The sequence below is a fragment of the Tursiops truncatus genome, chromosome 2 (assembly GCF_011762595.2).
Source record: "Tursiops truncatus isolate mTurTru1 chromosome 2, mTurTru1.mat.Y, whole genome shotgun sequence".
Taxonomy (NCBI): domain Eukaryota; kingdom Metazoa; phylum Chordata; class Mammalia; order Artiodactyla; family Delphinidae; genus Tursiops; species Tursiops truncatus.
Genome location: NC_047035.1, coordinates 163,910,548 through 163,928,685, shown reverse-complemented (window position 1 = coordinate 163,928,685; position 18,138 = coordinate 163,910,548). Strand labels below are relative to the sequence as shown.

Sequence of the window (18,138 nt, the reverse complement as noted above, 5' to 3'; positions counted from 1 at the left end):
CATACAGATGATGATGGCCCTGAATTTAGGAAATTATCATGTCAAAGATTGTAGCTATTAAAGGAACGTAATTTTGTTTTGATGCTTATGCATTTCAGCTACGTTTTTATTGGACATTGTTAGATTTTTAGTCATTCCATTAAGGTCTTATAAAATATTTGTGTGGGAGTATGGAAAAAGAAAGAAAGGGTAAGAGACAGATGAATTATATGATGGGGATGGAGGAGGATTTATTTCAAGTAAGAAAGGGGTAATTTTAGGCACAATGCCACAAAACAATAATAAATGAGTGTTAAAAACTAACGTACTGAGATGGTTAATTTTATGTGTCACCTTGACCGGGCTAAGGGATGCCCAGTCAATAATGGTGAAACATTATTTACGAGTGTGTCTGTGAGGGTGTTTCTGGAAGAGGTCAGCATTTGAATCTGCAGACTGAATAAAGATCCCTCTTATCAACGTGGGTGGGCATCATCCAATCCACTGAGGAACTGTACAGAACAGAGGAGGAAGGGTAAATTTGCTCTCTGCTTGAGACGGGACAGCCATCTTCTTTCCTTGGACATCAGTGCCCCTGGTTCTCACCAGGGACTGTAAAGGGACTGACCTTTACAACCTTGTTCTCCACGTCACAGACAGCAGATCGTGGGACTTCTCAGCCTTCATAAGCTCATGAGCCAATCCCTATAATAAATCTCATATATATATATCTCCTATTGGTTGTGTTTCTCTAGAGAACCCTGACTAATACTCGTACCATATTTAGGGAAGGTAAATAAAATTTTTTTACTCTTCTTTATTTATTTAGATATACTTTTTATTGAGGTTACATTGGCCTGTAACATTATGTAAGTTCATATGTACATTATATTTCTACTTCTGTATACACTATGGTGTGCTCACCACCAAAAATTTAGTTTCCATCCGTTACCATACAGTTGATCCCCTTTACCCATTTCCCACTCCCACGCCCCACCACCCCGCCCCTTCCCCTCTGGTAATCACTACTCTGTTCTTTGTATCGATACATTTGTTTTTGTTTGATTGGGCTTGTTCATTTATTTTGTTGGTTTGTTTTTTATATTCCACATAAGAGTGAAATCATAGAATATTTGTCTTTCTCCATCTGACTTACTTCACTCAGTATATCTTCAGGGCCCATCCATGTTATCGCAAATGGCAATAATCATTTTATTTATGAAAGTTGCCTTCTAAAAATTCTTACTGTTTTATAAGGCAACTGTATCTTCTGTAGAGGAAATAGTAAGGCTTTGGGGTCTAACAGATCTGGCTTTAATTTCTAGCTCATCGAGTTGAATGAATATATGTACCCAGGAAAATTAGGGAAACTTGCAGAGCTTCAGTTTCCTCATTAGTAGATGGAATATCTAGACAATTAAAATTTTAAATGAATATAAATTACATTTCACAGTGTTTGGAATACGGAGGACATTCCTTTTCAACCCTTCTCCATAAGTATATACCCATATATGTTGTTTTCAATGGACTTTTAAAATGTTTCTCGATTTATCTAATGTTTATGTCCTTTTAAAATTGGTTCTTTAAAATTTTTTTCTTGATTTACCAATATTTGTAGACTGTCTTTAATATTTCCAACATTAGCCAGTTTTCTCTGTTCTGGAACCTTCTACAAGATTTAGCCTGTTACCTGCATCAAATGGCCTGCACATTTTCCCAGCAAGCCCAGAAACCCTCAAGATTTTGTAATGTCTTTGGAAAACAGGCTTATCTGCTGACTCTTATTTTCATAAGGGTTCCTGAGGAATAAATAACTCAACATAGAAGCATCTGAAAGAATATGTAAACTGCCTTGAAAGCCAGGAGATTACGATGAGGACATCTTGGACTGTTAAATATCCCATAAACAAGTCCCTGTTGAATGAGTCTTTTTGTACTTACTTTGCATTAGCGGGATTACAAGTGGTCAGATTCGCCAGGGCAAGGGCCGAAGCTTCCCTTACCTCTTCATTGTCACTTTTTAGTAACTGAATTAACTGTGGGATCCCTACAGAAAAAGAAAGGTAAAATGTGACTTTACAGACATCGATGTGAACTAGAATACGGCAACCTAAAAATGTTCAAAGTGGCCTTTTCCAGTTTGCTTACCCTGATTATTGAAAAATTCTTTGCTGCCCGAATTCTCACACATTGCCGAAATAGCTTGGGAAGCGGCAATTTTAGTTCCATCGTTTTCAGAACCCAAAAGGGTTACAAGGCATTTTTCAACTTCTTGTTCGTGAAAAAGTTTTCTATTTTCAGCTTTCATAAACCAAAAGGGAGAAAAAAAAATCAGAATTTTGCTGCAAAAACTGTGCAAGTGTAAAGACTTCCGCATCCAAAATATGATAGGAATTCAAACTATTTGTTAGCTTTAGTCACAGTCTAAAATATATACCTATTTATCCTTTAGAACACAGTGATTATGCAAAATGAATTATGGGCATTGCATTTTTTTCATTTTCCCTCATATGATATCAGTACTATGGCAGAGAAAATTCTGTAATAAGAAAGAGGCAAGCTTCAGACTTAGCAAGAACTTATTTAACATCAGTCATATGCCTGTCATGGTGCTGTGTTCACATGCGCTCTTCTCACTGAATACAAAAACCTGTTTATTTTAAATACAAAGCCCTATATTTGAAGAATGCCTAAGACGCACAAACTTGTGAGCTGGATGCTCAAGAGCAGAGCAGAGAGGAGGAGAAAGTCAAAATGAGTAATAAAGTATTGATATGATCCCAAGTCTTAAGAATTTATGATCATCTTTTATCTTGTTACAATACATGCTGACATAGCAAAAACTATAATAATTACTTAATTGCTAAGTTGCCATAAACATAAAATAACATAAACATAGCACAGTTCCGTTTGAAAACAAAGTTATGACTCTTAAGTACATACCATGATATTAACCCCACTATAAAACACTAAATTAAAACCAAAACCAAAGTATTTTTAATGTTCTTTTTGTTCCCGATGTTCCTCTATTTAGTTTGATTTTTTAATAAATGACAATCTCATCACTATACAAAAGCAAATACTGCATTGAATTAAATTAGAACATTAAACAATTTTTGTTTTGTGTTCTACAGTTAATTCTAAATAAATTACTATTTATTAAAAGCATGTGCTAGAAAAAATATATATTAAACCGAACTCAGTTTTAATGCTATAACAGAACCAGAGACAAGTTGGAAAAGAAACAGCTTACAAATAATTCCTTGCTAATTTATTTACAGTTCCTAAGAAAATTTTGTCATAGGTTTGGTTCTCATTAATTAACCTTTATAAAGTCAATGTAAATGATTAAAATGGAAGAATGTGTGATATGTGCTCTTAGGATGTTGATATACAAGAGAAGAATATTTTGTTAGAATAAAGATCTCTGCAAAAAATGCTGATACTACCTTAGATTACATCAACATGTGGAAATAATTCACTACTTGTACATATTTTAATTAACTTTTTTCCCAGAGATATCTTCAGAAATTATAGCAACTAGGTTTCCACTTTTATTGATTTTTGTCTTCTTTCAACAATGATTTTTAAAAATTACCTTTTTCACAGAAGCGGTATCATGGTCAGATGTCACCACCTTTGCAAATACTGTTTTGGCCTTTGTTCCTCTGATACACAGATGTATGCCGGAGCAATCTGGCCATCACTGGCACAAGCTAAGTCACTAACACTTCTGTTCATTCGTCTTAAAGCAATCATGAACCATGTCCTATAATCCTATCATTTTAATCCCTGCTCCTTTCATTTAAAACTGGAATTCAGTCAGGCCATAACTGTTTCATTAACAAGCTGCGATTAATACTTAAATCTCAAGTATATGGCCCCTAAAATGTTTTAAAATATATGTAGTCCTTATTAGTTTTCCCTGAATAAACAAGATCTCAAACTTTTCCAGAATCTCTGACTTAAAGTCCTCAGATTTATAATTAAGACTTCCAAGATGGGCTTCCCTGGTGGCGCAGTGGTTGAGAGTGCGCCTGCCGGTGCAGGGGACACGGGTTCGTGCCCCGGTCTGGGAAGATCTCACATGCCGCGGAGCTGCTGGGCCCGTGAGCCATGGCCACTGAGCCTGCGCGTCCGGAGCCTGTGCTCCGCAACGGGAGAGGCCACAACAGTGAGAGGCCCGCGTACCGAAAAAAAAAAAAAAAAAAGACTTCCGAGATGATGCTCAATCAACTTCACTAAACAGAATACTCTGAGTGGATTCTATCAAGAAAATCGACCAAAAGAATTAATTTGAAAAGACTAACTTTGGAGTATATGATGGTTACAATAAACAGTGTATACACAATTATTGGAACAATTTTTAAAAACTAATTTAAATACTGTGGGCAATTAGTTTCTCAACCCTGCTGGGAGTGTTCTCAAAATCCAGCTGTGTTCACCAAACCTCAAAAGTGCTGACTGCAGCGTGGCTATAATGGATTTAAAAGATGAATTAACATATTAACCAAGTACCTTCATTGAATTGCTACACTGAGAAGTATTTACGTGTTAATTACACAGAAAGTAAAGATGGCAAGGTAATTATGCTACTAATAGAATAATGTCCTTTAAAAATAACATTTGTTCAGTATCACTAAATTTAAAGGCATGAGGTTTTGTATCTGAAAATAAATCTGTATGTAATGATGCTTTTCTTTACCCATTCTCAGAAGTTGCTAGTGGGCCACCTGTGCTCCTGCTGAGATGTTAATGCAGTTCATAAACCTCATGGCAAAATGGTAGTTAACACCTTCCTCCTCCTGGTGCCAGGTCAAAGGCATACTAATTTAGGGGTGCATATTAAAACTTTACTCAGCAAACAAAACTTAAAGAGTGTATATTATGTGGTTTTGTTTCAACTGTGTTTTTGACATGCAATGACAATGCTAACCCTAACCCTAGCCTACAAAAAACTTTTATGATGATGGAAAGTAAAAAGAGAATGTTATAAATGAATATGGAACAGTATAAGGAGCAACATTTGTAAAAACCTACTTATGAATGGAGTTAAGAAAATATAAACTGGACTACATCAAAGTTTAAAATGTCTGTGCATCAAAAGACACAATCAATAGAGTTAAAAAGGCAAGCCACAGAATGGGAGAAAATATTTGCAAGTCATATATCGGATAAAGAGTTAATATCTAGAAAATATAAAAACTCCTACAATTCAATAACAAAAAAAATTTTAAACCCAGTTTAAAAATGGGCAAAGGATTTGAATAGGCATTTCTCCAAAGAAGATTTTTTAAGTGGCCATTTAGCACATGAAAAAGATGCTCAACATCACTAACCATGAAGGAAATGCAAATCAAAACACAAAGAGATACCACTTCACACCCATTAGGATGGCTACTATTAAAAAAAAGAAAAAAAGACAGAATATACCAAGTGTTGGCAAGAATGTGGAGAAATTGGAACCCTTGTGCCCTGTTGATGGGAATGTAAAATGGTGTAGCTGCTATGGAAAACAGTATGGCAGTTCCTCAAATTAGTAAACGTAGAATTACCGTATGATTCAGCAATTCCAATTCTGGATATATACCCTAAAGAACTGGAAGCGGGGGCCCAAAGAGATATTTGTACATCTGTGTTCATAGCAGCATTATTCACTGTACCCAAAAGGTGGAAGCAATCCAGGTGTCTATTAGCAGATGAAAGGATCAACAAATGTGATATAATCATACAATGGCATATTTTTCAGAGTTGAAAAGGAAGGACACCCTGACACATGCTACAACATGAATGAACCTTGAGGACATTATGGTGAGTGAAATAAGCCAATCACAAAAGGGCAAATATTGTATGATTCCACTTATATAAGTACTTGTAGTCAAACTCACAGAGACAGAAAGAATGGTTTCCAAGGACTGCAGGGAGGGAGAAGGGGGGAGTTATTTATTCCTGGGTACAGAAGGTTAGGCTTGTGAGACGAAGAGGCCTGTAGCTGGATGGTGGTGATGGTAGCACAACATGAATGTATTTAATACCACTGAACTGTACGCTTAGAAATGGTGAAGTCGGTGAATTTTATACTATGTGTATTTTACAATTTTTCAAAAAAGAACAGACCTCATCTCCTTTCCTTCAATCAAAACCTGCCCTTCTTCTTGAGTTCCCCATTTCTGTGAGTGGCACCATTCTACGTCCAGCTGTCCAAGCCAGAAGGCCTTGTCCTTGGCATTACCTTCTTCTTCCCCCAACCCACAGAGTCATTCAACAAACCCATATGGACCCTCAAGCACCGTGCTGCTGGGTCTCCTTGCAGACGCCTCTGAGTCCATCACGACCACCGCGGCTCTGCTTCAGGACCCCCCGCCTCTCACCTCGAGTCCCCTTCCCGGTCTTCCTGCATCTGGTCCTGTGCATGTCTAATCTCTTCTCCACTTTGCAGCAAGAGTGCTCTTTCTCTAAAAAGTGAAAATCTGTAGGGTTCCCTCCCCGCTCTAAGTCACTTGAGGGGTGCTTTGTTGCCATGAAAATAAAGTCCAAAGCCCTTAAACTTGGCTCGTGATGCCCGTTAGCATGTGGCGCCTCATTACTTCTCCGGCCTGGACTCTCAGTTTTCTGCTGCACTCTATTCACTGGCCATTCTGAAAACTTTCAGCTCTGGAACTCACCACGCTCTGTCCCTCTCTGGCCACTACACACTGTCCCTTCTCCTCAGAGCACTGCTGAGCCCCGCCGACCCACCAGGACCTTCTTTGCCCAGCCAGTTTCCCTCATCTCCTCTAGGTCTGAGCCTGTAAATCACCTGTTCCAGGAAGGCTTGTCTGACCCGAGTCTGCGTTAGGTGGACCCTCCTGGGGGATCCTGTTCCCCCATCATCAGGCACGTTTAACACGGCATCGCGACTGCCTGCTTACTTGCCTGCCCTGGGTTTGTTGATACAAACTGGGGGCTTAATAAACATTAATAAATGAATTCATAAACAGTCCAGATAGTCTGTAGCTCACTCACAGACACATCCCTAGGTCACTGCAGTGCCAATAGCGTAATTAGTAGTAGAACTAGAGTGCAAGAGCTCTCCGTCCCGTGCTCTTTTCACTACTGTATCGAGTGATGGGTAATAAACTCACGAAACTTGTATCACAAGAGGGGCCGAAACCCAAAGAGAAGTTGAGATACGTAAAAATTTTAGGTTTGACATTGCTCATGTCTTTCCATTGCCCTCTCATCTGGTCTCAAATAACTAAGAAGGCCTGGGATAGATGGAGAACAGAACTGACCAGGTAATGACAACGCCTAAGTTCCTTTTGGGAGAATTCTGAATTAAGCAATTTTGTCAAAATTAATTTTACAGGCTGTCTTTAGATTTGGCCTGTATGATGTAACTCATGAGGCCCCTCTCTATTGACTTAGTACTGGGAGGTGAAATTTGGCACACTGCATTAAAACTTTGAAGAAATCCAGTATGGGTTGAAAAGGAAATGTTTCCCATAATATAGACATATATACAGATGTGAGTATATATGTTTAGAATATAAATCACTTAAACTAGTCAAAGCTGTCATCATTTATAAGAGGGGTGATGTGGAAGGGGGAAAATAAAATCACATCTTTTATTAAATAAAATACTCCAAATATACATAAATTGAAATTATAATTTTATCTTCAGTGCTCACGATGTAATTAATCTCCCATATTTTACAGATTTATGTCAACATAGCTTGCCAGTGAAATGAAAATTGTATTTTGTGTATAGTATGAGCATATTATTTTTCACAGCTATATAACATGGAACAGCTAGACTCCAGCTGCAACTCGAAATTACTGTATAGATATCATTCCAAATGTGGATTTATTGAAATGATGTTTTCGGGATTACAGAGAGTGCATACATTCTGTAAAATTTCAAAATCAGGAGAAATAAAAGCTTAAAACTTAATTTAGGAATGAACTGTTTAAAAATAGGTTATAATTAAATCATATTGAGTTTATTAAATCCTGGACAAAGCAATCTCTACTTTTACTTACTAGCATTGAGATGAATTTTGATCTTGAATAGTAAGTATAGCACTATCCTCAAATGACCATCTAAAAGCAGACAAATGCTGTAGCATTTGTTAGTACTAATTGAAATCAAGACTACAGGAGGAAATAGGTATGCTTAGTTTATACAAAATGAAACATACGATCATAAGCGGCTTTAGTAATTGCTCTTGCTGCATTCTTTTGAATATCAGGAATTGTAGAGTTTTCTGCAAATGATAGGAGCTTCTTAAGACCCCCTGTCTGCTGAATCATCACCATGGTATCCATATCTTCAAGGCAATTGGCCAACACGGAAAGCGCTTCTATATGAAGGTCACTCAATTCCTAATAATAAAAGCAAACACAACTTTAGAAAATTGTAATAAAAGCAATCCACACTTTCCAAATTTTATTACAAGAGGGACTCAGATCAGTCAGAACATAATGTAATTAATTTTGTTGTGACAGAGGCCCAAGGAAACAGTTCTGTTTATTAATGTGACATCTCTCTCCCTGACCATTAGTCCCATCTCTTCTCATTTCCCCTATTCCAAAATGTTTTACAGATAAAAAATAGTTGCTGGAAACTTCCAGTAATGGTATCCAAGTGATGTTGCTCAAACAGACTTCCACCGACAAGTTTAAAATCTAAAGAAAATATTTTTTGAAAAAGCAGACAGAAGCTGAAAGAAAGTATATTCCTTAAAATCTCCAATTGGTAGAGGGAGGTATTGTGAGTGTGTGGCTTTCTTGCCTGAGGAATCTCCAGAATCCCCATAGCAGTGGAAAACTGAAGCCTTTTCTGAACAGTTAGAAATTTAAGGTAGAAATCACAGTAAAGATGCTCCACTGCCATGGTATTCTACACAGCAGTGGTTCTGATCAAGAAACTCACTTCACAGCAAAAGAAATGCAGCAGTGGGCAGATGGTCACAGAAATCACTGGCCTTCCCATGTTCCCTACCATCCTGAAGCAGCTGGCTTGATAGAATGGCCTATGCAAGACACAGTGACAGCGCTAGCTAAGTGGCTAGCTAACTTGCAGGGCTATATGTTCTCTGGAACAGCATCCTATATGTTGCTGTTACTCCCAGGAACCAAGGAATGGATATGGGAGTGGCACCACTCACTATTACCCATGGCAATTCAGTAGCAAACATTTTGTTTCCTGTACCTGTAAACCTTATGCTCTGCTGATCTAGAAATCTTAGATCCAAAGGGAGGGATACTTCCACCAGGAGACACAACCATGAGTCCACAGAACTAAAAGCTAAGACTGCCACCTGGCCTCTTTGGGAGCCTCATGGTTCTGAATCAACAGGCAAAGAAGAGAGTTACTGTGCTGATTGGGGTGATTGAGCCCACCTATCCAAGGGAAATTGGACTGCTGCTCCACAACAGAGGTGAGGAAGACTATGCCTGGAATACAGGGGGTCCCTTATGGCATTTCTTAGTAATACCATACCCTGTGATTAAGGTTGATGGAAAACTATAATGACCCAATCTGGGTACCACTACTAATGGTCCAGGCTCTTCAGGAATGAAGGTTTGGGTCACCACATCAAGTAAAGAATCAAGATGGGGCTTCCCTGGTGGTGCAGTGGTTGAGAGTCCGCCTGCCAATGCAGGGGACACGGGTTCGTGCCCCGGTCCGGGAGGATCCCACATGCCGCGGAGCGGCTGTGCCCGTGAGCCATGGCCGCGGAGCCTGCGCGTCTGGAGCCTGTGCTCCGCAACGGGAGAGGCCACAACAGTGAGAGGCCCGCGTACCGCAAAAAAAAAAAAAAAAAAAGAATCAAGATGAGCTGAGGTGCTTGCTGAGGGCAAGCGGAATATGGAACGGGTATCGGAAAAAGGTAGTTATAAATACCAACTACAACCATGTGATCAGTTACAGAAAAGAGGACTATAATTGTCATGAGTATTGCTTCCTTATTTTGTTATGAATGTGCGTGTGTGTGTGTGTGTGCATGAAATATCCTTTTCTTCTCTCTCTTATCCCCTCAGGCAACATGAGATGTACTGCCTTTACAATATGGTATTTAAGTACGGTTAATTTTACATCTTATTATGGGATGTCAAGGAGAAGAGGAAACATCATCCAAGGACTTTGCATCCTCCTATGGGGAAGGGGACAGTGTGTGTTTTGTTGTACACAGGACAGCTGGACCATGTTAAGTGGAAGTATGATCTTGTTTTTGTCTTTATTTGGAGATTAATGATTTAGGAGCTGTGTACGGATGCCAGATAGACTAGCGATGGTTAATATTTATGTTTTAATTTGGCTAGCCCACAGTATCCAGATATTTAGTTAAACATTATTCTAGATGTTTCTGTGAAGGCATTTTTTAGGTGAAATTAATATTTAAATCAGTAGACTGAGTAAAGCAGGTTACCCTCCATCGTGTGTGGTAAATGACTCTTCTTGCATTACCCTAAAGAAAACTGGGGCAGACAAAGGTTAAAAGACTAATTCTAGGTGTTTCAAGAAAACATAAGATCACAAACAAAAATTTAAAAATCTTAAATCAGAAGATTTTAAAAAATTAAATTATTTTAGAATGCCCTCTACCAATTGTCTGATTTAATTGTGCTGGTAAACTATGTAGCAATAAGCAAATTAGTCCATTCTACTTAGCATCATGCTTAAATATAATAAAATTTCATTTAAAAATATTCTATAATTTGTATTTTATAACAACACTTAGGAGAGATACATCTCCTCATAGAGAGTTGAATGAATGTTATAGGTACCTTAGTTTCTAGGATCTTAATAAGATGGTCCACTCCTTGACTGTCTCTTAGCATTGCCCGGCACTCCTTATCATTTGTAATAACATCTAAGGTTTTGAGAGCCAACAACTGAATAATTGGATATTCTGACTTCAAGAGATCTAATATAGGAGGGATTGCATTTAGTTCTTGAAGTGTCGCTCGGCACTGAAAATCCTGCCAGGAAATATAAATGTTCAAATAAGTGGTTTTTAAAGCAAAATACAGTCTTAAGAATGGAGAGATTCTATTTTTTAACAAAGAACATTATAAGTTATAATGTTCCCATCTTTTATTCTGGATTTGCTTCCAAAATAACTCACAAACAAATATAAGCAAACCCTGGATTGACAACACCAAAATATTCATTTTAACTATACAGACCTTGTCAGTAATAGGAAATAGGCATGATCTATGACTTCTCAGCAGCTACTGTTTTTTTATTATACAGAAAATTCCTCTTACTACAAACAGCATCACAATAAAATCTATGCATAATGAAATTCTTTTCACACGCTATACCCTGTTTCAAATAGTAGTCGATAAAATGAAATGACGGTATCAATTCCTTATTATTGTCATTCAGATGGATGGTTTATAAAATACTAATCTGCATGCAGTGCTGTTGGCAGGACCTGTGCATGCAAATTTACATCAGGTTTAGTTCTGACACATAACCTTAATTTAAGACATTTACAAGAGCAAGGGGTCATTAGAGTCCAGACAAGTCGCTCTGCATGGTGTGCCTGTAATCCTGGGTGAGTGGTGGAGGGAGGGTCGTTGGGGTGAGCGACAGAGAAAACAAAGCAAAAAAGTCATGAAAAGCCCCCAAACTCTGACTACTAAATCATGACATTTTAAATCAAAACAGGGTAAACTTAAAATAGAATTAAAGACAGAAAAGACCCCACTTCCAGCTTATCTTCCCTCTGTCTATCCTTCAACTGGCCTCTCATAGTCAGCTTCCTTCAGACATAAAAACTGTAGGTTGCTGCTTGCTATGGGTTGAATTGTACCCCCCGCAAAATATCTTGAAGTCCTACTCCTCAGTACCTCAAAATGTGACCTTATTTGGAAATGGGATCGTTGCAGATGTAATTAGTTAAGCTAAGGTCATGGGGGAGTAGGGTGGGTAATTATTGGTGTCCGTATAAGGTTGGTGTCTTTATAACAGGAGGCGAGAGAGCTGACAGAGGGAGAGATTGCAGTGATGAGGCTGCAAACCAGGGACCACCAAGGATTCACAGCCACCACCAGAAGCTGGGAAGAGGTAAGGGAGGATTCTACCCAGAGTCCCAGACGGAGCATGGCCCTGATGACACCTTGATGTCAGAAGTCCAGCCTCCAGAACCGTGAGGGAATAGGTTCCTGTTGTTTTAGCCAGTTTGTTGTACTTTGTTACAGCAGCCTTAGGACATGAATACACTGTTATTAGCTAGTCCTTCTGTTATGAAGAATAGTGGAGGTAAGTCTTTTCATTTCCACTTGATAAAAAATATAGAGAAATAGACTTAATGAGGAGTCTTGGCATGAAACACACAGACACGTTTTCAGGATTATTTAGGCCTATAGGATGAAGTAAAGTCACCAGAGAAGGGGTATGGCTGCACTTGCTCTTCAGGAAGAGGAAAGGTAACACCAGTGGGTGCCCAGCTACGTGGCAAGGACATGCCAGGGCCAGGGTTGCATGCTTTGGGTGCCTTTTGGCATGAGTGCCTTTGTCCTCTTTTTCTGTATATTTTGTCTAGATACTTTGCTTCTCAATGAAACCTCCTTCACCTTTGCTTCCATATCTCTTCTTTCACATTCTCTTGACGGCTATTTAAAATGGTGTCTTGTACTTCCAGGTGGTCTAAAGCTTATCAAACGTGTGTGGGAATTGTTCAGGAACCTGAACAGGAAAAGAAGCAGAGAAGGCTGTCCAAAGTGGCAGCAAGCTGACCTGCTGGGGGTGTGAGGGTGTGTGTGCTGGGTTGGGGATTGGAGGGGAGGGGCCAGAGGACAGGACAGGTTGTGGGCGGAGGGTGGGTAGGGTGTTTCTTCCATTATGAAGGAAAGCATCACAGTGAGGTAGCATCTTGCAACTGTGAATGATGAGTTCTGTTCAGCAAAACTCAACTTTTCACCAACAAATAAGCTGAATCCAAAATCTTGGTACATTGTGTAAGGCAGATGATACCAACCAATTGGATCACCAAGATTAGATCAACAGTTAACTGCCTAGGTCAAAACTAGTTCAACACTAATATTAGAGTTCCTGTTTTGGAAGAAATAGTACTTACCTAGTATAATCCTGCCTTAATTTGCAAGCCCATTCTATTCTTTTAAAATGCCCTTTTGTGGGGGACAATTACTTACAAAACGTGAAAACTGAAAGGTATCGACTCTAAACTTCCATTATTTTTCCTCTGAATGATAACTACTAAATAGTACTGAGAAGGAGTGATTTTAATTAAAACTGGACCTTTTTTTTAAAGCTTTGTCCTTTTTTTAATGGGAAAATAAATTCTATAACCAGCTTTTGTCAAAACTCATTGTTAGAAATTAACCTCACCTGGACCAAGTTGTAAATGCACTCGATAGAATTCTTCTTCATGTCCGGGTCTGGGCTGCTTAGCAGTCTGATGAGAGGCTCTAATCCACCTTGTTCAAATATTTGCACTTTGCTGGTATACTCTGCAGACATGTTTGCTAGGCAAAGACTAGCAAACTCATGGATAACTACTTCCTCTGTGTATCAAAAACAAATAACACAAGTATGTAAAGGCTTATTCAACCATTATGTTAAACCACGCTGTGGAAACCAAAGCTCCACAGATCTTACCTTGGTTGGAGCCCATCTTAGTTTGAGAGAGTTTAATGACAATACAGAATTGGTGTTTCATAAACTATTTTCAATCAGTACTTTAATCAGATGCGAACAATAAATCATTCCCCATTTTTGAAATATTGATAGATGGAGGATGCAGAGTTACCTTCTGCGGCCAGCTGAGCAATCACAGAATTCATGACATCTAACTCCCTTAACAATTTTTTGACATCATCTACAAAAGAAGAAACAGAATATTAATGTTTATTAATTATAATAATAATGGCAATGTCTGTGGAATAGTTCCTTATGAGATAGGTTCTATTATTACCTAATTTTACAGATAAGGAAATTGAGGTTCACAATCACACAGCAAGTAAGAGGTGGGGACGGGTTTCACACCCAGGTCTGTCTGACCCCAGACAGACTATAGCCCATGTTGCTTGATTGCTCAGCTGTACGACCTTCCAAAACACTAGAAAAGATAACCATAAATGCACGAAAGTGCCTAGAACACCATCAGTAAAGTTGAGTTACTGTGCCCTACACTTGCTTATGATATAACAGTAATTCTTTTTGTTTTGTTGGGAGGATATTTTTAAATTTAGATTTTAATAAAACTAGTATAAAATGCAAATAAGAATTATCCTCAGCCTTTTCCCATAAATACATCTTGTATATGTTCCATTTGCTTATCAGAAATGCCAAAGATGCTTAAAGATAAGTATATTAATTTTTTAAAGTTCACTTTTGTATTATTTACAGGAGCCTAATTAAAGCTAGACAATTATGCCCCTGCTTCTTTCTTGCCATCCTTAACCCCCTTTTTCTGAGAAATAAGGCATAGCTGCTACTTCAGTTTTGCAATTTCTCTTCTTGGTCGGTTATCTCTTCTGTAAGCCAAGATTAGTGTTACCAGAAGTTTGGAAAAATTCACTTTGCAGCAGCTGAAGCAGATGGTCTCGGGAATTAACCGCCGGATACGTTTGCCTTTTCTTGGACACCTTTTCCTGTGTGATTCAGGGATGTGGCTGTTCCTCAACCTGTCGAAACTTCTTTCTCTCTGTTCTGTTCAAAATGGCTCAAAGAGGGCTAGCGAACTTACAGCTAGCTATATATGCGCATGCATAGGCTTTCAGCGCAAAAGAATAATTGCGTTTTGGGGAAGCGTAGGACTTCATATTTTACAGTCGAAACTCCTCTGAAAAACGCATTACCTCCACAGGTCTAGAAATAATAGCCATGGCATAATAGTCAGATCCTTCCAAGTGTCCTGGTAAACTAGGCAGAGGTGCCCCCTCTGGAAAAGCATGCTGTCATTCTCTTCTCACTCTTATGAGTCCAGTCTGTGTTGTTTGCAATGATTTTTTGGAAGGTTGTACCAAAGTTCCCTATTTTTACATGCTAGAAGAAAAGCATTTCTGGGCTTTTAGATCTCCAAGTACATTCTCCACTTAGTATACAAGATAATCTTCCATCTACTTCAGAGTTTCTGCTACAACGCTGACCACGAGGTCAGGAAGATTCTGGCCCTGTGTACTCTCTGCTCCTTGTGTTTCCCTGCAGGAAGCATCTGCTCCCACAGGGAGAGGGCCCCTTGCTGCATCTGTATGTGCCACCACCCCCTTGCTGTGCCCAAACAAGTTAAAAGTTTTCATCAGAGGATTCTCTGGGCCACGAAATTCCTTTCTACATATGAATTTAGCCCAGGTCTGTTCAACAACAGATCTAGGAGGTTTATCCACTACACCACTTTCTTAAGGCTCAATGGATCATTCAGATTCAATGGCAGCTCTTGTAAATTGGTGGCATAGCTGATTAACTTGTTATTAAACTTTCTGACACCAGATTGTTCAAATAGTCCTTCTGTTCTTGAGGTTAATTCAGCAGAAATAATGGGTAAGCTGCTACTTCTGTCACTTTAAATATAATATTGATCTCTGTCCCCTTCTTTCTCAGCAGAGAACACTCTCAGATATGGCAACTTGGACTTGGTGGTTGGGCCACATGAACACGTTCTAGGCAAGCAGTGGGACACCTACAATTCTAGCTTGGTTCAGAACTGCCAGCACCTTCCTTCCCGGAGTACCTTCATGCCATCTGGGTTTTTTTTTTTTTTTTTTTCAGTCATCAATTTTATACACATCAGTGTATACATGTCAATCCAAATCGCCCAATTCATCACACCACCATCCCCACCAACCCGCCGCTTTCCCCCCTTGGTGACCATACGTTTGTTCTCTACATCTGTGTCTCAGCTTCTGCCCTGCAAACCGGTTCATCTGTACCATTTTTCTAGGTTCCACATATATGCATTAATACATGATAATTGTTTTTCTCTTTCTGACTTAACTTCAATCTGTATGACAGTATCTAGATCCATCCACGTCTCAACAAATGACCCAATTTCATTCCTTTTTATGGCTGAGTAATATTCCATTGTATATATGTACCACATCTTCTTTATCCATTAATCTGTCGATGGGCATTTAGGTTGCTTCCATGACCTGGCTATTGTAAATAGTGCTGCAATGAACATTGGGGTGCATGTGTCTTTTTGGATTATGGTTTTCTCTGGGTATATGACCAGTAGTGGGATTGCTGGATCATATGGTAATTCAATTTTTAGTTTTTTAAGGAACCTCCATACTGTTCTCCATAGTGGCTGTATCAATTCACATTCCCACCAACAGTGCAAGAGGGTTCCCTTTTCTCCACACCCTCTCCAGCATTTGTTGTTTGTAGATTTTCTGATGATGCCCATTCTAACTGGTGTGAGGTGATAACTCATTGTAGTTTTGATTTGCATTTCTCTAATAATTAGTGATGTTGAGCAGCTTTTCATGTGCTTCTTGGCCATCTGTAGGTCTTCTTTGGAGAAATGTCTATTTGGGTCTTCTGCCCATTTTTGGATTGGGTTGTTTGTTTTTTTAATATTGAGCTGCATGAGCTGTTAATATATTTTTGAGATTAATCCTTTGTCCGTTGATTTGTTTGCAGATATTTTCTCCCATTCTGAGGGTTTTCTTTTCGTCTTGTTTATGGTTCCCTTTGCTGTGCAAAAGCTTTGAAGTTTCATTAGGTCCCATTTGTTTATTTTTGTTTTTATTTCCATGACTCTAGGAGGTGGATCAAAAAAGATATTGCTGGGCTTCCCTGGTGGCACAGTGGTTGAGAGTCCACCTGCCGATGCAGGGGAAACGGGTTCGTGCCCTGGTCCGGGAAGATCCCACATGCCGCAGAGCAGCTGGGCCCGTGAGCCATGGTCGCTGAGCCTGCGCGTCCAGAGGCTGTGCTCTGCAATGGGAGAGGCCACAACAGTGAGAGGCCCGCGTACCACAAAAAAAAAAAAAAGATCTTGCTGTGATTTATGTCAAAGAGTGTTCTTCCTATGTTTTCCTCTAAGAATTTTATAGTGTCTGGTCTTACATTTAGGTCTCCAATCCATTTTGAGTTTATTTTTGTGTATGGTGTTAGGCAGTGTTCTAATTTCATTCTTTTACATGTAGCTGTCCAGTTTTGCCAGCGCCACTTATTGAAGAGACTGTCTTTTCTCCATTGTATATCCTTGCCTCCTTTGTCATAGATTAGTTGACCATGGGTGCGTGGGTTTATCTCTGGGCTTTCTATCTTGTTCCATTGATCTATATTTCTGTTTTTGTGCCAGTACCATATTGACTTGATCACTGTAGCTTTGTAGTATAGTCTGAAGTCAGGGAGTCTGGTTCCTCCAGCTCCGTTCTTTTGCCTCAAGACTTGTTTGGCTCTTCGGGGTCTTTGGTGTCCCATACAAATTTTAAGATTTTTTTGTCTGTAATTTTTTTTTTTTTGGTAGTATCTTCGTCTGGTTTTGGTATCAGGGTGGTGGTGGCCTCATAGAATGAGTTTGGGAGTGTTCCTTCCTCTGCAATTTTTTGGAAGAGTTTGAGAAGGGTGGGTGCTAGCTCTTCTCTAAATATTTGATAGAATTCACCTGTGAAGCCAGCTGGTCCTGGACTTTTGTTTGTTGGAAGATTTTTGATCACAGTTTAAATTTCATTACTTGTGATTGGTCTGTTCATATTTTCTATTTCTTCCTGGTTCAGTCTTGGAAGGTTATACATTTTAAGAATTTGTCCATTTCTTCCAGGTTGTCCATTTTATTGGCATAGACTTGCCTGTAGTAGTCTCTTAGGATGCTTTGTATTTCTGCAGTGTCTGTTGTAACTTCTCGTTTTTCATTTCTAATTTTATTGATTTGAGTCCTCTCCCTCTTTTTCTTGATGAGTCTGGCTAATGGTTTATCAATTTTATTTATCTTCTCAAAGAACCAGCTTTTAGTTTTATTGATCTTTGCTACTGTTTTCTTTGTTTCTATTTTATTTATTTCTGCTCTGATCTTTATGATTCCTTTCTTTCTGCTAACATTGGGTTTTGTTTGTTCTTCTTTCTCTAGTTCCTTTAGGTGTAAGTTTAGATTGTTTATTTGAGATTTTTCTTGTTTCTTGAGCTTGGCTTGTATTGCTATAAACTTCCCTCTTAGAACTGCTTTTGCTGCATCCCATAGGTTTTGGATCGTC

At 38.9% G+C, this 18,138-nt stretch overlaps 1 protein-coding gene across 1 annotated transcript in view; it reads right to left on the bottom strand.

Moving 5' to 3' along the window:
- The window catches only part of ARMC3 (armadillo repeat containing 3), a 95,016-nt gene that overhangs the window by 50,681 nt on the left and 26,197 nt on the right, over positions 1–18,138 (bottom strand). The window contains exons 5-10 of the mRNA XM_019933172.3: positions 13,746–13,814; positions 13,325–13,500; positions 10,753–10,947; positions 8,160–8,343; positions 2,128–2,280; positions 1,921–2,026 (exon numbers count right to left, since the gene is read on the bottom strand). Coding sequence (XP_019788731.2) covers positions 1,921–2,026; positions 2,128–2,280; positions 8,160–8,343; positions 10,753–10,947; positions 13,325–13,500; positions 13,746–13,814 — 883 coding nt within the window. The remainder of the gene's footprint in view (positions 1–1,920; positions 2,027–2,127; positions 2,281–8,159; positions 8,344–10,752; positions 10,948–13,324; positions 13,501–13,745; positions 13,815–18,138) is intronic.